This window comes from Chiroxiphia lanceolata, chromosome 12 (assembly GCF_009829145.1).
Source record: "Chiroxiphia lanceolata isolate bChiLan1 chromosome 12, bChiLan1.pri, whole genome shotgun sequence".
NCBI classification, from domain to species: Eukaryota; Metazoa; Chordata; class Aves; order Passeriformes; family Pipridae; genus Chiroxiphia; species Chiroxiphia lanceolata.
Genome location: NC_045648.1, coordinates 1,700,613 through 1,721,424, shown reverse-complemented (window position 1 = coordinate 1,721,424; position 20,812 = coordinate 1,700,613). Strand labels below are relative to the sequence as shown.

At 49.7% G+C, this 20,812-nt stretch overlaps 1 protein-coding gene across 4 annotated transcripts in view; it reads left to right on the top strand.

The window, feature by feature from the left end:
- Nucleotides 1-19,572, top strand: part of SMAD3 (SMAD family member 3) — a 68,971-nt gene extending 49,399 nt beyond the window's left edge. For 2 of the 4 annotated variants that reach the window (XM_032700112.1, XM_032700111.1), the window contains exons 3-9: nt 622-756; nt 1,382-1,456; nt 2,500-2,550; nt 7,958-8,170; nt 9,454-9,591; nt 11,963-12,107; nt 15,296-15,419. In XM_032700112.1, coding sequence (XP_032556003.1) covers nt 622-756; nt 1,382-1,456; nt 2,500-2,550; nt 7,958-8,170; nt 9,454-9,591; nt 11,963-12,107; nt 15,296-15,419 — 881 coding nt within the window. Of the gene's footprint in view, nt 1-621; nt 757-1,381; nt 1,457-2,499; nt 2,551-7,957; nt 8,171-9,453; nt 9,592-11,962; nt 12,108-15,295 lie in introns of all 4 variants that reach the window. The other 2 variants (XM_032700109.1, XM_032700110.1) reach the window with 2 other exon arrangements.
- Nucleotides 19,573-20,812: the final 1,240 nt, after the last annotated feature.

Below are 20,812 nucleotides of genomic sequence, written 5' to 3'. Positions count from 1 at the left end.
CCAGTGGCAGGTGGTGTTGTTGCCAGGTTCCTCCTGTGGCTTTGTGTGCCCAGAAACCACTCACACACGCAGTGGGAACTGTGGTGGTGTTCTGTGTGTCCCTAATTGTTGGTGTGAAATTAAGGATAAACTTCCTGTGAAGAGGATCTAAGAACAGCTCCCAGCACAACTAAACTTCCTGTTCTGAAGTCTCCTCCTGCCTCTGAGAGAGGCTTTGAGGTGGAGCTGCAGCTCCTTGTGTCAGCACAAGTCTGCAGAGCCAGTGGGGATGTTTGTGCTGATCCCACCTCGCTGCTCCATTTGATGTGAAACATTCCTTTTCAATCATGTGCTATAACTTCTCTTAAATGGCTTTGCAAAAAGACCTGTTTCTTTGCCTGAGAAGGGCCAGAGAGTCCAGGTGTAGTTCTAAGTATCCCATCCCCCCAGCTGGGATGTGTCAGGAATAAAAAACGCCTTTACCTGCTCTCATTCCAGAAGGAAGCACCAAATCGGGTCCCTCCATTGGCAACTCTGTGTTCCATATATTTAAGGGTGTAACTCCAAACTGGTTTGTCTCATTTTCCAGTGTTTCAGTCCCTTTGTTTTAAAGCTGTTTTGTTTTTCCCTCCCCTGGTGCAGTGTTGCCCCCGGTGCTGGTGCCCCGGCACACGGAGATTCCGGCTGAATTCCCGCCGTTAGACGACTACAGCCACTCCATCCCAGAGAACACTAACTTCCCAGCAGGTATCGAGCCCCAGAGCAACTACATTCCAGGTACCATATCCCTTCCATACAGCCAGCACAGGGAAAGGGTCACGTTGTACAGGGAATCACGTGTATTCCCAGCTGGAGGACTGGGAAGTCTTTCTTCCCATCGTTGCTCCCAGCCTGGACAAAAAGAGGTGCAAGTGTAAATGTCCTTAAACTCACCTCTTCCCTTCACTTGTACCTACTGAGTTTATTGTGAAAGCCAAAGCTTGAACGTGCCCTCAGCAGGTTTAGATTGGAAGGAAATCCAGTCGTTTTAATTGGAGTCAAACTCTCTAAATTTCTGATGGAGTCGAGCTCTTCTATTTCTGTATCTGTCTCACAAGCAATTTACACTTTATTTGCATGGACAAACTGTGCAGCTGCACTCCAGGAGAGGAAAAATATGTGGACAGAAAACTGTGTCTCGATGGCTTCAAGTTTTAGGGGCTGGAAATCCAGATTTTTTGTTTCCCCCCTCCTCTGTTATTCACATCCTGGTTGGGTTGGCCCCTCCCTTCAGCAGCTTGAGGAAGAAAAGTAATAAAAAGGAATTTTGCCTCTTTGTGAATAACACAGTAAATGGTTTTGGTGTCTAAAATCCCAACTTTTCATGCAGTGGCACTGACAGTCTGATCATTTTATGCTTTAGAAACCCCTCCTCCAGGATATTTGAGTGAGGATGGAGAAACCAGTGACCACCAGATGAATCCCAGCATGGATGCAGGTAAGTCACCTTCTGCCTTTTGCTGCAGCTTTCTGGGTCATATCAGAGACCCTCTAAAAGTTTTTCTTTGGGCAGTGAGGATCAGGTGGTGGTTTGAGGAGTTTTATCCCACTAGGAGTGTAAATGTAGCCTGAAATCTCATCTAGAGCACAGGGCTGTGTGTTTGAGAGCTGAAAGGCACAACATGTTCCTTCTTCTCTCCAAAACCCAGCATCAAATTCTACCAAGCAGGAGTCTGAAACAGTAAAGACACACCCAAGGATGACAATTTATCTTGTATTCTGCGTCCATGTGCAGGAAGATTGTGCCCTGTTCTGCAGAGGCATTTTTCTCACCATTTATATAAATAATGAAGAAATAGATAACAAAGAAATAAGATAAATTTTGTCCATAAAGAAATCTGAACTTAAATGTCCAGTTTACCTATATTTCAAAGGACCACAAGCAGATTTGGTTTTAAAGGGGTTTATCATTTCCACACTAAGAAAGTTGAGTGCCTGGGTTCTCTCTCCTTGCCAAGAAAACAAAGTAACCAGGTCTAGGATGGACCAAATTTAAATGGTTGGGGATAAAATTCTGCCAGCTGTTTGGTCAGATCTGTGCAGCCTGATCCAATACTCCACAGTCCCAAACCCAGTCAGATTTGGGGATATAAAGTGTCATGTTTCCAGCTGTTATGAGTATGTTTTGTACCTGGCAATGCAGAACCAAGCTCCTCACTGGACTGGGTTTGCCTGGAGCTGTCAGGATGATCCCTGAAATTTCCCTGCCTGCAAGTGGAAGTAAAACATCCCAACTCCATGCTCAGTTTGCAAAATTAATGGGTTAAGCTTCAGTGGAGATGTAGCAAGTTGATCTAAGTAATAAGTTTGGAAGCTCATGTAAGGATTAATAAACATCAGAGAAGCTGCTGGTGTCAAAAAGGAGACTGGAGTGAGAAGTGGGTTATCCCTCCAACAAGCCTGGGCAGCACTGAGGATCCTGGGTGAGCATTTTCCCTTGTGCAGAAGCCACACCAATAATTATCCTGTCTTGATTTTCAGGTTCTCCAAACTTATCACCCAACCCCATGTCTCCAGCACACAATAATCTGGGTAAGCATGTGAGCTTGGGAACTGAGTGTAATTACAGTCAGGAGAGTGACATTTTAATGATGGCATTTCATGAGGTTGGGCACTTCTGATGAGGCTGTGGGCACTGCTGATGTTCCTTTCCACTAATCCTCTTTGCTGTGATAACAGTGGTTCATAGTAACTGTATAGGAAAGGAAGAAATCTGAACTTACATCAGAGAGTTAAATAAAAAGCCCAAGAAATGTTGGCGGATAAATACCAGAAAGAATGAGGGAAGGACTGCAGCAAACCCTCCCTTGTTTGATTACGTGACTTTGCAAGAATATATGTCCTTTTCTGTCTGTTTTGCTGCTGGGTTTGTGTTCTTATATTTTTAAAAGATGCAGATTGAGTTGTTGAATTTTGTCTCCTGGAAAGTTACTCAGTAAATTTGGAGTGCTTAGTGGTCTCTTTTATAACATTCCAATGGTTTTAAACTAACAGGGGGGGCAGGTTTGGATTAGATGTTGGGAAGGAATTGTTCTCTGGGAGGGTGGGGAGGCCTTGGCACAGGTTGCCCAGAGAAGCTGTGGCTGCCCCATCCCTGGAAGTGTCCAAGGCCAGGTTGGAGCAACCTGGGATAGAGGAAGGTGTCCCTGCCCATGGCAGGGGGTGGAATTGGATGAGATTTAAGGTCCCTTCCAACCCAAACCATTCCAGGATTCTATTCCCTACCTTTAATGTGCTGCTGCTGCCCTTTACTTTCATACCTCCAGACTGAAGGTCTAATCTCCATCAGGCTGAGCTCTCACCCTGTTGGAATTGCTCTCCATGGTGTGCCATAAAAAGCCCTCTCAGCTCTGCCTGGCTGCAGGATCAGCTCTCCAACTGCTCATTATCCAGCAGACAGAGGCCACTTGAGATTACTCTTGAATAACCAGGGCCATAAAGTTTACATATGCTTTTAATCCTGGCATGGAGGACTTTTGACACCACTCCAAAATTTGTCACTCATTGGCTGACTTGTGGATATCTTGGGGCTGTTGAGGAGGGGATTTCTTTTCCCTTCTTCTTTTTTCCCCCTTTTTTTCCCTTTTTTTTCTTTTTTTCTTTTTTTTTTTTAAACATTGCCAGGGTGCCACAAAAATTTTATTTCTTTACCTGTTACAGCCCCAGAAGAGAATAAATGGCAGAGTAACCTTTATTTCATTTTTTGCTGGAATCTATTACGCTCCAGGGTGCTGCCTGGGAGCTGATGAGAATTTCTAGCAAAAAGATTTTCAACCTAAAAATGAAAAGCCAATTATGTGTAAAAAAACCAACCTGGCAAGTTGACTGTGGCATCAGCCTTAGAAAAGAGTTTCTAGGAAAGAGGCCCCAGTCCATAACAGGGACACTGGTTATTAACACATGTCAGATGTCTCGTGTGCTGTCTGGTGACAAAAAATAAGTAGAAGCAGGTGAAGCTGGTTAACCACAAGGAATCTCTTTGTAGTCTAAGGAGCAGACAGCAGAAAAGCACTTTAACTCCCCAACATTAAAAGATACCTTTCAATTTTGCAAGCCAGATATTTATTGCTCTCAGACAAGAGCTTCCCCGACTGAAGAACTCCTCGTGGCTTTTAATTTTATTGTCAGTTTTTGCCTGTGAGGAAGCTAGAAAATAATAACTAAATGAAATGGCACACGGATGAGCAACACTCCAAACTGTGCCAGGGCAAAATTGGCATCAGCTGCCCCTTGGAGATGGTTTATCTACAATAAGGAGCTGCTACAGCAGTGGAAGTGAACACAGACCTTCAGCCTGATGGTTCCTGCAGCCCAGGAAGGGCTCTGAGCTGCAGCACTCCTGCCTTTGCTGTGCTCTGGAATTCCATGGATCAGAACACTCCACTGGCTGGGGCTGGTGTTTGATCTAACCAGGATTTCCCTGGATGTTTGTGAAGAAAATGGGACAGAAATTTAAAACCCACAGCAGAGTGTGCAGGGAGGGAGTTTCTCACCCAGTGGAGGGGTGGGGGACGTTCACAGCTTTGCCACAAAGAAAATGATGTCCCATAAAGGGTTGATTTTCTTTGTTTGAGCAGAACGACCTGGAGCTTTTAAGACACTTCACTTTGTGTAAACTGAACTTTGCACTTAAATCCCATGGCCATATTCCAGAGAATTACAGGGGCAATAAACTGGTACGAGGCAGAGGGAGTGAGACACCAGAAGCAGGGTGAGTTTGGGCTGCAGGGGATGGATTCCAGCACAAAGCTGGAATTTGGGATTGAAGGAACTTGGGGAGTTTCATCTTTCCACTCACAGCCACAAAAGTGTTGCAAGGTAACACATTGGGATCTTTTTTTCCCTCCTTTCAGCTGTGTGTTGGATTTGGGAGCGTTCTGGTTTGAGTCCAAAGTTACAGCTGTCACATTTTCAGTTGTCAAACTGACAGCTTTCAGTGGGATCTGCAGATATCCAGGGATCTCTTCCCTGTTCCCGAAACACGGGCCGGGGAAAATAAGGAAAACAATCGAAGCGAGAGTTGCCAGCATTCTGTGGACATTGGGAATGAAGTCAGGGAGTTGAGGCTGGCTGAGGGCCAGCCCTGTGGTCCATGGATATTGTTGTTTGGAGGGAGGCAGCCCCTTGGAGCACAGGAAATCCATTGTCAGGGTTTGCTCCGCACAAGACTTGACGCAAAAGCTGTGAGAGAAACGAGCACATGCCCCACGGTCACATCCAGCAGTCACACAGACCTCGGGAACACTGTTGAAACTCCCTTTCCCAGAGGAAAGCCAGCCCTCCCCTGAGCACAGAGGGAAGGGAGCACGCACATCTATTCATCCCTTCGTTCCTGAGGAGGGAATTAGTATTAACGTCCTTGGAAAACATCTCTCCGCAGCTTCTCAGTATCAAACACATCCACTGAAACAGGGAAAACAATTTGTCTTGGGCTCAGAGCACATTAAAAAGAGAGCAAAGCAGCCAGGAGATTGTTTCCCTCCAGAGTGAACAGGCAGGACTTTCATCTTGCAGGGAAGATGCAGAATGGGAACATCCCAGGGGACACTTGAGACAGCAGAGCTGGGCCAGTCAAGGCTGGGATTGTATGGGAATGATTCAGGCAGGATTTGCCTGGTTTTCATGCCTCCTGTTGTAGTTGATTGTGTGCCCCCTTAGGATTCTTTGGCTTTAGCAGAGCTCCAGTCTCTCCCTTTTCCCCAAGCAGTAAAGCCATAAATTGAAAATGAATATTTAGGACAGCTCTAACACAAGAGGAAACTCGCCCATCCCGAGGCAGCTTAAGCTGAAGTTTACAACTACAAATCACAGGAGAAAGCAGGATCATTAAAAGCTTGGTTGCTGCTTTTAGAGGCAAGTTGTTCTCCAAGCCAGCATTTGTTGGTTTGTGTCTTTCCTCAAGCTACAAATAGGCCGGAAATCAAATTTCTGTCCCTCCTTCAGTGGGGAATCCACAGTTCCCTCGAGCCCCAGCCAAGAGGAGGTGGTTCCTGAAGGAAAGAACCACGAAACCATGGAGAGCAATAAAGGTTTTGGTGTTTTTATAACTTGGATAGTACCAGTCTGAGGGTGTTACTTTGGGATCAGCAGAAGCTGATTTGATTTTTCTGGAGCTGAGCAGCCTTTCAATTAGAGGCACTTGCTGTGGAGTCAGAGCAGAGTCATGTGGAACACAATCTGTTTTCTTTAGTGGGTGGACCCACCTTAGGAGACTGATTAGTGCTGGTGATTGCTGTGCCTCTCCCCAAAACTGCTGGAGGAACGTGCCTGGTGTGGCAGTTCCCAGTGGGAAAACCAAATATGTCATGCAGGAGGAAAAGGCAGAGACTTGTGTGATTCCTGGATGTGTTCAGTATCTGTGCAGATGAGGACAGGGTCTTGCTTTTACCTGTAAAATTGTTGGAAATGTGAGGAAATGGCAGGGAAAAGAAGCTGGGAATGAGTAGAAGCTCCAAAATTCCTGGCCTTGGAAGACTGCTGAGGATTACAGAGTTCCCCAGATGCACTTCTCTTCAATTCCTTGTGGCAGTCAGCAAAGCTGGTGACAAAGCAGAAACCAAAGGGTTTTCCCTGATTATTGGTGACTTTGGGAACTCATACAGTGCAGTAACAGAGAGGAAAGCAGGATGTCTTTGGGCTGGAGCCAGACTGCTCCAACCTGTGCCTAAAGGTTATGGAACAACAGCAGGTACCAGTTGAGAAAAGACTCCCAAACCTGTGCAGAGACTCGGTGTGAGAGGAGGCTGGGATGGGAAAAAACTGTCTTGGATTGTCTGGGAGCTTATCTCTTAAGCTCCAGATTGGTGTGAGTGGTGCAGGAGCAGCAGATGGGAAAGCCTCTGGAAAAACTGGGCTTTGCTGCTCCCTGTTAACTCCTCGGCCAGATGGGAGCTGCTCTGTGCTGCCTCTAAGCACCACTTGAATGGATGGGAATGAAGTGGTAACCTGGGGGGAGGACTGGAGGGAATTCTTCTCTTGCACTGGATGTGGGGAATAGCACTTAGGAATTACCTTAGTCTGCTTTTCACTTCCCCTGCTCAGTAGAGTCTTGGCTCACAGTAGGACTGGGCACCTTCTAGAGCTGTTTTTCCAAGAAATTTGACTTGAGCCTTCCTCTGCTGGAATTTCCTTGGCTTCAGTGGGAGCAGTTAAATCATTCCACAGCATTTGACTGTCCCACCTTGCTGGGGTGTGAAGTGTTGTCCTCCTGAAAATGCCTCACTCTGCTCATCAACTTGGGTCCCTTTGCTTTGGTCCAAGGGCTGAGTGAAACCAGAACCCCAAGGAAAGAGATGTACCATCATCTTACTGGGGAATGGATTTGCTTTGGATGCTTTAAGAGCAAGAGCACCGGGATTTTTATTTTATAATTTAATTCTAATTTTCTGTTTCATTTAATTCTCATTTTTAAGTCACTTTAATGCCAGTGTTACACACAATTTGGGGCATATTTCAGGCAGCTCTACTGGTTTCATCAGTGGCAGAGTCAGTAAGAGGGAAAGCTGGACTTGCTGGCTGTGAGTGCACAGATTTAGGGTTCAGAGACCTGTGCTGTTGAGAGCAGGTTTGTGCTCTGCTCTTTCCAAGTTTTTCTGTTCCTTCTTTTTCTCTCCTTTTGGGTCCTGGCTGCCTAAAAGTGATCCCACATTCCCCTTTCCTAGTAAAGCTAAGTTTATTTTTTGAATTTTCTCCAGTCTGGAGGTGCTGCAGTGCCACCCCCCTTGCCAAGTGACCAACCCTTGGCTGTTTGGGATCCTTCCAGGGGCCAAAAGCTCGAGGGGGGGGTGACGTCACCTTTTGGCTGCAGCCCATTAAAACCCATCAAGTAATTAAAGCTGGGTTAAAGCAGGAACGAAGCAGGACAACATTTCCCCCCAGTCCCTGTTTTTCCATCCCCTCCTGAGGGCCTGGCAGTCACTTGGGTTTGTGTTTGGTGCAGACCTGCAGCCCGTCACCTACTGCGAGCCGGCCTTCTGGTGCTCCATCTCCTACTACGAGCTCAACCAGAGGGTGGGAGAGACCTTCCACGCCTCCCAGCCCTCCATGACCGTGGATGGATTCACCGACCCGTCGAATTCCGAGCGTTTCTGCCTGGGTTTGCTCTCCAACGTGAACAGGAACGCCGCCGTGGAGCTCACGAGGCGACACATCGGTAATTCCCGCCGCCTTCCCGAGGTGGAGGGGGGAGACCTGCCCGTGATCCCTCTGATTAGCTAATTGGCACAAAGTTGGGAAGGTTTGGAATACTGGTATTGGAAAATCCATGGAGCTTTAGGGGGGCTGATCTTCCATAAGGCAACGCAAGTTGTGGTTTTTTCATCTAATTGTCATAAAAAAACCGTGCCCAAGGAACATTTAAATTGGTGCATGGAATAGAGACAGAATTCCTGGGTATTCAGGTGGATGTCAGGGATAATTGTGTGTATTCTTTTTCCCTCCTGCACTATTTGATTTTCTGACTGACCTTTTATAAATAGAGACTTAGTTCCTTGGTTGTCATCTCAATTTCCACTTTTCCTGCCTATCCTGCAGGGTGACATTCAGTTTGTTTTCAGTTAAACTTGGGCTAAATAGAATATCCCAAATTCATGCAATTTTACTAAAAGGCAAAATTTCTTATGCTTTGCTGTTTCCTCCTGACTTCTATCAAAACTGAACCTGATTTTTGTTCTAATTTTTCTCCCTTTTCCTGAGCAACAGGAGACTCCTCCCCCTTGTACAGGAGGATCTTTCCACACTTGTTTCAAATATGATTTCTGGCACTAAAAAAAAAAACCAAAAACCCACCAAGATTCCAAAATCAGGTTTTAAATCCAGATGTTAAATCAGGCTCCTTATGCTCTGTGGAAGAACGAAAGCAAGATATTGAACTAGGAGAGTAAGACCACAGCAAATGTTTATTTGAGCAGCCAAAGTGGATTTGTTTCATTATTAATTGAGATTTTAATGATTTGTGGAAACACCCACAGGAGATGTGTGTTTGTCCTTGTACAAAACATCACCTCAAACAACAGGCAGTGAGTTGAAAATGCTGTATAATTTATTACCAAATCACTAAATGAGTAACCAAGCAGTTTGTCCAGCTGGGATGACTTTGAGAGAGGGCTGAAAACCACGTGTTGACTGATAAAACCTTCACCTGAAAAATATCAGGGTGTATTTGGAGGGAACTCTGGGCAGGTGGGGAATGTCTGGGATTGGCAGGGGGGCTGGAGGTGAAATTCTGGCTTTATAAATTAGTTCCTGCCTCCCTCAGCTCTCCTCACAGACCAGTTCATTGGCGCGTCCACCAGGATGGATTTTCTATCACCCATCGTTGAGGTGCTCCAGAGCTGCCTCATGCTGAGGGTTCCTAAGTCTCTGCCAGCTCTTGGAGCAGGTTTTGGGGGTGATTTCTCTCTCATCTGATGGTCCCCTGTGCCCTGTGTTTCCCAGGAAGAGGAGTCAGGCTCTACTACATCGGCGGGGAGGTGTTTGCCGAGTGCCTCAGTGACAGTGCCATCTTCGTGCAGTCCCCCAACTGCAACCAGCGCTACGGCTGGCACCCTGCCACTGTCTGCAAGATCCCCCCAGGTAAGGGACTCCCACAGCTCCACCTTGCCCAAGATCCCCAAAGGTAAAGGATGTCCCACACCTGCTGCAGGATCCCCCCAGGTAAGGGATGGCCCCACAGCTCCACCTTTCTCAAGATCCCCCCAGGGAATGGATGGCCCCCACCTGCTGCAGGATATCCCCAGAGAAAGGATGTCCCACACAGATCCACCTTCTGCAGGATCCCCTCAGGGAAGGGATGGCCCCCACCTTCTGCAGGATCCCCCCAGGGAAGGGATGGCCCCACAGCTCCACCTTTCTCAAGATCCCCCCAGGGAAGGGATGGCCCCCACAGCTCCACCTTTCTCAAGATCCCCCAAGGGAAGGATTGTCCCACACAGCTCCACTTTGCCCAAGATCTCCCAGGTAAGGGATGGTCCCCACCTTCTGCAGGATATCCCCAGGTAAGGGGTGGCCCCACAGCTCCACCTTCTGCAGGATATCCCCAGGGAAGGGATGGCCCCAAATCTCCACTTTCTACAGGATATCTACAGGGAAGGGATGGCCAGGATATCCCCAGGGAAGGGGTTTCCCCACAGCTCCATCTTGCCCAAGATGCTCCCCAGGTAAGGGATGGCCCCACAGCTCCACCTTCTGTAGGATCCCTTCAGGGAAGGATTGTCCCCCACGGCTCCACCTTGCCCAAGAACCCCCTCCGGAAGGATTGTCCCTCACAGCTCCACCTTCTGCAGGTTATTTAGCTAGGCTTACCAAAGCTAATTATTTACAGTTAAAAGTATGTATATATTTTTTAAAAAATGGACTTCTTTGTTTAGAAATATTTGACTAGAGATTGCTGTTCTTTTGAGAGGAGAGCCACACGCTGCAGGCTCTGGCCCATCTGAATGGGTTTCCTTTCTCAGATGTTTGGGAAGCAGCTGCCAGTGTTGCAAACATGACTTAATTCTCCAGCCACATCACAAGAGTCCACCCTGGCTGGAGTCAACATCTGCAGGCACAACCCGCCCCCATTTCCTCTCTCCATCCAGCTGAGGAGCATTTTTTGGCCACCAGCTCTCCCCACTTTCACCACAGTCCTTGGCTGCCTTCTCAGCTCATCCTCGAATCTCTGCTGGGTTCGAAGCGGTTTCTTCACTCCCTCGTTGCCAAGATCGAGTCATTCCCACTCCTCCCTGTGGAGAGACCCATTCCCAGCCTCTGCTGAGCTCTGGGCAGCCTGGCACTGTGATGCTCACCAAAACTGGTGCTCTTTCTCTGTGCCCTGGTGCTCTCACCCTTCCAACCTGTGCTTTGCTTCCCTTCAAACCCCCTGCCAGGCTCCTGCCCCCTGGGCTGTGCTTTTCCAGGAGCCCAGCAGTGGTTCCTGCAGCTGCCTGGGATCACACTTTGCTCCACACAGCTCGACCCAGAGCTGATGGCAAGGTGAGAGCAGCCCCAGAGAGGAGGCTCACGAGGGATTTTTAGAAAAGTACAATTCATCCCAGTGCAAAAGGTTGTTTTTCAGCCTTGGCCCATGTGTAATCCCACATGAGCAGTAGTTGTGTGCCAAGTTTGGGAGTTTAACTTGTGGTTAGCTGGGAGAAAGCAAGAGCAGCAGCACTTTTTTTCAAGAGTGATGCATTTATTAATTTATTTAAACTACGAAGGATGTGATTTTTTATTTCACCTTTATCCCCTAAGAGCAGTTGAATAAACTGTTTCCAGTCTTTTAGCTGGGACTAAACACTGGGGAGAAGAGCTCCAGTTTTAAAAGGAAAGTCTTTAGCACCTGCTGGTGAAATGGCAGAGAGGATTTGAGCAGGAGCAGCTCTGCCACCAGCCCCACCAGCCTTTTGAACCCTCAGAGCTGCTTCCTGCCTTGGCAGGATGGTTTCACTTCAGAACTTCTCCATCCTACTGACAGACCCCATGGAAATCCAGCCCCAGGGAGCTCCTGTTTTTATCCTGTGCATTCCTCCCCCTCAGGCCCTGCAGTGATCACTGTGATCAAACCTTACAGTCACAGCTGGGCTTTAAATCACGACGTGAGGGAAAACTGTACAGGAGAGACAAGGAGGTTCCACAGGAGGACCCAGGTCTAGTCTCACCCATCCCAACCTGCTGGGTGGGCACCAGCATCCAGCATTCCCTGTCCTTGTCCTGCTCCCTTTCCAGCAGATGAGCTGTGAAAGTGTGTCACCCTCCCTCCCTTCCTCTGAAATGCTGTGTTTGAACAACCTGGGTGTGGCACCACGTGCTCTGAGATCCTGGCAGAGCAGCCTGGAGCTCCTTGCCACCCTGGGGAAGGGATGGAGTCCAGAAGGGTTGGGGGGAAGGGATGGGGTCAGGAAGGGATGGATTTCTCACCCTCATTACACTGATGCCTGGTCCTTGTCCTGTTCTCCTCTCACAGGGTGCAACTTGAAGATCTTCAACAACCAGGAATTTGCTGCTCTGCTGGCTCAGTCAGTGAACCAGGGCTTCGAGGCCGTGTACCAGCTGACCAGGATGTGCACCATCAGGATGAGCTTCGTCAAGGGCTGGGGAGCAGAGTACAGGTCAGGCTTTGGGAGGAAACTTGGCTCTGTGTGTGTCTGTGCTTGCCTTCCACTCCTGTAATTGCCAGCCTAGGAGGGTCCTGCAGAGCCCTTATTCCCATCTGAAGGGTGGGAATCAGCCCAGTGTCCGGGTTGTAGCTGCTGGGAGTTGATCTCGCCTCTTGTTTTTCCCATCCTATTTGTGCCAAACACACCTCGTGGGATGCACCTGGAGCACCACAAGTGTCTGGTACAAACCAGGAGCTTTACCTGAAGCACAGCAGATAAATACAGGTGGGCCAGGGAGGGGACTCCTACAGGTTTTTTTCTTAAAATTTGGTGTTTCTTTAATGGTTTGAGTGCGTTAGGACTGCACTGTTATCAAGACAGGACCAGAGAATCATAGAATCATGGAATGGTTTGGGTGGGAAAGGACCTTAAAGCTCATCCAGTCCCACCCTCTGCCATGGGCAGGGACACCTTCCACTATCCCAGGTTGCTCCAAGTTCATCCAGCCTGGCCTTGGACACTTCCAGGGATGGGGCAGCCACAGCTTCTCTGGGCAACCTGTGCCAGGGCCTCACCACCCTCCCAGGGAACAATTCCTTCCCAATATCCCATCTAACCCTCCCCTCTGGCCATGGGAAGACTGATGGGATTAAACCAAAGCAGATGATTAGCTTGAAAATTTCTGTTTGAAAGAACTGTTTGAGTTGCTGCAAAATTACAGTTAAATCTTCTGCTCCTTTCCTTAGGGCTTGAAACAGGGCAAGGGCTTAAATGTGGGAGAAACAGGATCCCTGTTTTTCCCAGTGAAAACTGAAGATAAATAAGGAGGTGCAGTGGGCCTGATGTTTGGGATGGAGGATTGGTTACTCTGAGCACACAGGGCCAGTGGGGATGGTGTGGGGAACAGAGTATTCCATGGCTTGGGCTGCTGCCACCCCTCTGAGACAGGGAGCAAACACCCAAGGGAGTGTAGTCAGGGTTTGATGGGACAAGCAGGGGAGACGGAATTCCTTGGGAAATGAACGTTGTTTTATGAGAGAGAAAGCTAGTGAGGATTTAAGCCAAAAGTGATCTGGAAAGATTGCTTGTGTCCCCTTTGATTTGAAAGTCTGGATCAGTCCCTGCCTTGCTAAGGCCGTGTCCTGCTGCTCCCCATGGCCCGTAGTGGGCAGGGATCAGCCCCAGGATCAGCCCCAGGATCAGCCGGAGCCTGAGCCCGGCACGTTCCGCTCCCACTTTCTCATTTCTCCAGATGTTTGGAGTCCATTTTGTTTTGAAATGGTCCTGCCCGTGGGCCAGGCCTGGCTCTGAGCCAGGGCAGGGAATGAGATCCAGCTGAGCTCCGTCACTTACGGAAAGTCGGGATCTTGCTGGGGATGGGAGGCCCCGAGCCCTGCGCTCCCCCCGGAGCTGCTCCCGCCTTTCCCTGCCTCCAGATCCTCCCTCTGGCTGCCTTTGCCAGAGCACGGGTGGGTGCTGAGCTGGCTCAGCCACGGAGGTGTTCCTGAGGGAGCAGCATCCAGGGCTCTGCTCCCTGGTTCCTGGTTCAGCCTTCCCGGCAGTCTGGTGGGGGGGTGTTCAGGGATCTGGGGGAGGGAAGAGGGGAAAAGGGATTCCATGAGCAGCCTGGGATACAGAGGTTCAGTGGGAGCCCAGTGGAGGAAGCTGAAGGCACAGAGAGCTTTGAGGGTTTGCCTTTCCAAAAGGCTGGAGCCAACATGGTGTTCCCTTAGTGGGAGGACAGGATGAAGTTTCAGTGGGAGAGACTTGGAGAGGGCAGAAGTGTGGAGTTTTGTTGGGAACAGTTGTTGGACTGCTCGGTGCCAGGCTGGGATCAGGCAGCAAGGGGAGTGCTCAGGGTGAAAGGAGATGGTTTTCCTGGGATCTGAGAGCTTTGTGTGCTTCCTGGGAGTTGGCAGAGCCAGGGGTGCTCTGCTTCCCCTTCCTGCTGCCCAAACAGCCCACGGGACACCCCTGGGCAAACCACTCCCCAGGGAATCACTGCAGGGCCCAGACACCCACCCTGGAGGGGGAGCACAGGGACAGGGATGGAGGGGGAGCACAGGGACAGGGATGGAGGGGGAGCACAGGGACAGGGATGGAGGGGGAGCACAGGGACAGGGGTGGAGGGGGAGCACAGGGACAGGGATGGAGGGGGAGCACAGGGACAGGGATGGAGGGGGAGCACAGGGACAGGGATGGAGGGGGAGCACAGGGACAGGGATGGAGGGGGAGCACAGGGACAGGGATGGAGGGGGAGCACAGGGACAGGGATGGAGGGGGAGCACAGGGACAGGGATGGAGGGGGAGCATAGAGAGCAGGATGGTGGTGGGAGCTCAGGGCAGCCCCCCGAACTGAGGGTCCCCCTTTCACCAGCCATTTCTCCCTGGGCCCCACGGGCTCTGAGTTTTCCCTCCCACCACCAGATTCCAAGGACACCACCAGATTCCAAGGACAGCTTCTGTGGGAAATGAGGGTGTAAAACAAGGCTGTTTCTCTTGTTTCTCCCTCCTCCACAGCAGCTGTCCCTGCCTCTCTGCCTGCAACAAGACTTGGGCCATGACTGGGCAGAGGAGGGAGAGCCCCTTGCCCTGTGCCTTGGCCTTTCTTCCCTTCCTGTCCTCCCCATCTCTTCCTGCTTTACCATCTGGGGACACTCCATGGGGTCTGCCATGGGATAACAGGGAGGAGAGTGGGACAGGGCCATGCACAGGGAGTCTGGGCACACCCAGGGCTGTGGCAGGGAGTCTGAAGGGCTCAGGGTGATCTCCCTCCAGCACTTCCACACTCTGCTAAAACCCAAAGATCTGGTAAAAAGGGAACGTCCTTGTCTTGGACACAGGGAAACTGAACCTGTTTGGTGAACACTCCCCTTGCTGTCCCATTAAGAAGGGTCTGGAAAATCAAACTGAAGGATTTTGCTGAGATGAACACCTTCCTTTCCCTTCAGGGAATCACCTGCCTGCTCCCAGGAATCTGAGCAGTGAACAGGTTCCACAGAGAGTTGCTCCTGTGGGATCATAACAAACATAAAGGGACAAAGTGGGTTTTTAAAAGAGCAGCACAGGCCAGGAGCTGTTGCAGAGCAGAGTCATTCCCTGGGCCCCGTGCAGGACTAAGCAGGAACGTTCAGGAGCTGTAAAACCTTTCCCATGTTCTGTCAGTGATTTGTGTCCTTGTGTCCTGTGTCCCCTGGCAGGAGGCAGACGGTGACCAGCACTCCCTGCTGGATCGAGCTGCACCTCAACGGCCCCTTGCAGTGGCTGGACAAGGTCCTCACCCAGATGGGCTCCCCCAGCATCCGCTGCTCCAGTGTCTCCTAAGGAAACTCCTCCTGAGGGGAACAAAGACTGCGGAAAACCCTTAGCAAAAGGCATAGTCAAACAAATTCCCAGTTATTCAAGTTGATAAAGAAAAAAACCAATCTGCTCTAAAAAAAAAAAAAAAAAGAAAAAAAAAGTGGGTTTTCTTCGTTTTGTTGGTTTTTTAAATACCCTGTTTAAGCCACTTCCACTGAAACCGTCGGCACTTTGGTTGGGATGCTCCCGTTGCGGTTGGAATTTGGAGCTGGAGTTTATCCTGATAAAGGACTGGAGAGTGCTGTGCCTCCCCCTCTGTGTGAGCACACAGGAGCCACCACAGCTCCAAGGAAACTTTCCCTCTGCCTCACACAACTCCAGGGATGACTCCTGCTCCTGCATTCCCGTGTCATCCACCTGATCCACACCTGGAATTGCAGCAGCAGGGGGGGAGAGGAAGCATTTAAAGCACCCAAAGGAACAGATTCCTCCAGTGATGTTCCTAAAAGGAAGGAATTTCCCACACTACCCCCGAGGAGGCAGAGCCTTGGGATGCAGCTGAGGCCTCATGGGTCAGACTGGATTGATGGGAAGCAAAAAGCCAAATTTAAGGCTCTTCCTGATGTTGCTGCAGCGACTTTTGACTGGAGCTGCTCCCAGATGGACAGTGGTCTGTGGGGAGCTCTGGAGTGGTTAAACCTTTCTCTGTTTGCATTAACTCCATCAAGTTTGTGTTGTTCTCTCACTCTGTTGGATGGTGTTGCCTCTCCTGAAGCCGGAGGGGCTCCGTGGGATCAGTGTCCAGGTGGGACAGGGCTGGCAGTGCCCAGGCCCTCTGCCATGAGCACAACACACCCCAGGGTGGGGCATCCCCTGGGACAGCCTGGACAGCTCAGCCCAGCCCCTCTGCTGACAACTGATTCCAGCTGATGGAAATGCTCCGAGATGTGTTTTTGCCTGGAGAACTGGGGAGAGTGTGTATTTACTTGTATTATAAAATGTTCATTTTAAACATACATGCTCCAGACTGTTTAATATTTTTCTTTTTCCCTGCAGCAACTGTCATGGCAAACAACTTCCACAACTGGAAAAAAAAAACCCCTTAGCACTTGTTTTTATGGTTCACATTTGCCAAATAAGTCTCCTGACTTTGTCAGTGCTGTCCAGTTCTGTGTCTCTTTGTACCTGCAGTGAATATCTTACACATTTGTGCCAAAATGTTCGAGGGGGAGGGGAGAAAGTGAGAATCAGTTTCCTATGGAAATCTTTTCTTGTTTTTTTTTTATTATTATTTTCTATATGGAAGACAAACCCAGCAGCTGGATGTGGCTGTGGGAAGGACTGGCTGGGCTGGGCTGGGCTTTGGGCTGGTTTGTGTCGAGGCTTTAATCCTGCAAGCTGAGCTCCCAGGTGTGAGCGCGGGCAGGGGTGGAGCACCCTGATCCCGGGGGGAGCTGCTTGGAATCATATCCCAGGAGTTTCCATGGACCTGCTTTCCCAGTGTCCTTGTTCCTGGGAGGCCTCTGTGTCAACCTCAGGTCCTGGTTTGTCAAACTCCACCACTTTTGGCCTGAGGGTCCGAGACGCTCGGAGGGCACTGGGACAGCCCGGGGGTCGCTGCTGCTCCTGGAAATGGGACCTTTTAGGGAGTTTTCTTCCAGAAACAAGAAATTACCTTGGTTTTTTTTTATGTCTGAAATTGAAGTTCTGGGGAAGATTCTCGGTGGTGGATGTGCTCCTGATGATGCAGCACCTGGGAAAATCCTCTTGCAGCGTCCTGACCGGAGCTTTCCCTGTGCAGCACAACCTGGACCAGCACTGGAGGCTTTCTGAGGTGTTTATTTGGTTTAGTCTTTGCAGTGTGTCTGATGTGACTGGGGCAGGAAGAGCAGCTGCATAAAACAGGATTTTCTAGCCACTTACACAGTGGGTTTGTGTCTCACTGTGGTTTGATTCAGCGTTTATGTTCAGGTACAGGTTTCTAACCTGGTTGCAAACAAAAATTTATCCTGCATTTTGTGGAAATGTTTGACTTTTGGCTGTTTAGGGAGAGAGGGGAAAATGTCTGCTCTGTAAAATGGCCCCAGGTTTCCTCTCTGAGTGTCTTATTTGCTTATTTTAGTGACAAATTGTTGTTGTCCTCAGAATCCTGGAGGAAGTTGGACTCTGGTGCCTTGTGCTTTAACAACAAAAATGGCACCTGAAATTCCAGAGTCGGGGATTACAGGTGACAGCGTGTGCAGCAGCCCAGCCTGACCCAGAGGCCACAAGTGGGAATAAATCCCAGTTTTGATATGAATTTTGCACACAGAGTCACCTCCTCAGCCAGCCTGCACTGCCAGCAGGAACCAGATCTGTATCTCCTTGCTAAGGGATAATTAATTGCTGGCTGTTATTAATTGAGGCCTTTTGAAAAACCAGGATGATGCATAAAAACTTTGGTTAATCTCCCTTCATCATCCCTTAAGTAAAATGACTTCCAGTGGAAAATGTGAGCTGGGCCAGCAGTGCAGTGAGATAAACCAGAGATTATCTCCACTAAAGTATTAATTTCCTGCCCTTTGTTTGCTTCTCACTAATTCATAAAAGCTTTGTGGGTGCCAGAGTTACCTTGGGAAGTGCAGTGGAGAGTCCTGAGCCCTGGGCAAAGGCAGGGATAGGGCTGGATGTGATCCCAGGGATATTGTGGCTGCTCTGCCTTTGCTGTCATGGTTCAGTGGCTGTGTGGATAAAATTGAATTCCCATTCCTGCAGACACCAAGGAGAGGGAGCAGGAACTGGGCTGGGATTGCTGGGGGCAGTGGGGCCCTGAGGGCACAGGTGGCTTTGCTGGGGGTTGATTTTTCCTGGAACTTTACTGGGATGTGCCCAGCCCTGCCCTGGCTCAGATTCCAGCTCCAGCCTGGAATACCCTCTCCTTTCCTGGCAGTCTTGGCTATTCCACCAGGATTTCACACATTTTTGTTACCGGCAGAGTCAGTGGCAGGAACTTTGACCCTTTCCTGGGTGTGGCCACACAGGGCCTGGTGCTGGAAGGTGCCACCGACAGCCTTCTGCCATTCCAGGACTGGGCTGATTTATTTTTCCTGTTAATGTATGGAATTGCAGTTTGCATTTTGTGTTAAGCTTGTCTTAGAAGTAATCCAGGGCTGTCCATTTGATTTAATCTCCAGGAATCAGTGTGCATATGTACAAAGATGGAGAAATCCAATCATAGCTCATTTTCCCGGGGCTCTGCCTCCCCGTGCCAGGAAAAGGCTGAGTTACTTTGAGTTCCTCCCAGTTTCCTCTCCCCTCATGGATCAGTGGAGTTGAACCTGCCCAGGACTCCTTTGCAGGGTGAAGGATTCAGGACTCATCTCAAGCAGTGAGTGTTGGTGTCTGTGCCTTGTGCTGCTTCCTAACTGGAAAAGCACAGGGGAGAAGGACACGGTTCAGTGAAGGACTTCAGCCATGTCACAGAACATCATCCAGGTTTTTCCTGGTTCTCTGAGGTACTGGATGGGTGGGAGGATGGAATTTCCCAGATATGCTAAGCTAGGATGAGGAACAGTCCCTCTGGAGTCCTGGAGGAGCTGTGTGGTCGAGCTCACTCTGTTTTGTACCATGTACGTGCTTTTGTATTTATGTTTTCTTTCTTGAGTATTCAGATGAATCAAATATTTAATTTTTAACAGCAAGGGCAGTTAAGGACTCGGAGTATTAACTATTCCATCTGTTCCTTCCTGATGATTGCTGGGAATGAGGAGTGTGTGGAGTGAGGACAGAGCTGGGCACAGCCCCTGTGAGTGAAGCCCCGGCCCGCTGTGCTCCAGCCCCCCACTGTGCTCCCTCAGGGGCCTTTTCCTAAAGCTCTCCAGGCTTTAAAAGGACAAAACCTGTTACTCCAGAACTGGTTGGTTCATCTTCTGCTCCCTCCAGCACTGGGGAGCCCACCCAGTGTCCCTGGGGGGTCACATCCAGCTCATTCCCGCCGGAGCTGCGCCCTGGGATGGATCCCTCCGAGCATGTTTGTGTTAGTGTTAGAATTCCTGCTGTACCTCCCTGCCACCTCCCGCTTTGCCCTGGCATTACTCACTGTTTGTTACTCCAGGCCTGTCCCATGTACTCCCTCCCCTTCCCATGTTGCAACTGTAAGGTCTGTTTTTGACATTTTAATAAACTTTGATTTGAAAACCGAGGCTCGTGAGCGAATGGGGGTGTGGTAAGAATGTATCCGAGGGCACGGACTGACAGTTTGGAGTTTGGAAACCTCAGGGAATTTGGAGACAGCAGCACCTCTAGGTTTGTGTAACGAAGGTTGTTCCCAGTAACCCACAGGAGACCTCAGTGACAGGTAAGATCTCCATTCTTGTTATGGTTTCGTTCTTCAAGAATTTAAAGCCAGATATAAAAAATTAATTAAGACCCTGCAACTAGTTCTTGTAACTAACAGGATCCAAAGGGGAGCAGCACCGGAGCTCTGTGCTCCAAGGATTTATGGTCCAAGTGCTGGAAAAGTCAGAGGTAGCTGAACATTCCCTCCCTGCCCCGTGTTCAAACTGCTGCTGGACTTTCACCTTCGGGCTGGGAATTGGGGATCCCCATTCTCAGCTCAGGGAATTGGGGATCCTTGTTCTCAGCTCAGAGAATTCTGGATCTCTGTTCTCAGCTCAGGGAATTGGGGAGCTCTGTTCTCAGCTCAGGGCATTGGGGATCCTTGTTCTCAGCTCAGGGAATTCTGGATCTCTATTCTCAGCTCAGGGAATTCTGGATCTCTATTCTCAGCTCAGGGAATTGGGGAGCTCTGTTCTCAGCTCAGGAGCTGCAGGGCAGCATTCCCTGCTCAGTCCCATGTCCTGTCAGGAGCAGATCCTAAATTCTGGTGCCTCCCTGTCTCAGGACTGCAGTGCTGTGCTGCACACTCGTGCTCAGCCAGGAAATCCTGAAGAAAAGCCTCGAAGAGCAGAGATTCCACCCCCTCCTCCCTGAGCAGCTGCTCCATGGCTGAGCTCTGTCCCTGATGGAAAAGTGTCCCTGCCTGGAGCTCCCAGGCTGTATTTTTGGCTGTTATTCTGTGCTAAACAGGTTCCTGCAGCCTGTGGTCTCTGCAGGGATGCTCCTGCCCCTCCATCCCCTCCTGGAGGCAGAATTCCAAGAGCCTGTGGATGGAGGGTGGGCAGGTCAGGTGCCATCCCGGGGGACAGTGACACATCCCTGGCATCCTGCTGGGCATTGTGCAGAGCCCGGGAAGGAGCCAAGGCACACGGTGATCCGTGAACTCCTCGTGGCTCTCCGAGGGTTTCACTGGAATTCACTTTTTTCTGGGCTGTTTTTCCTGACAGGATTTACGAGAACACTTTTTCCACTCGCTTTTCCAAGGATGTGGTAAGAAAGGGTCTCGGCCAGGCCTTGTGCTGGGGCTGCCAAAACTCCAC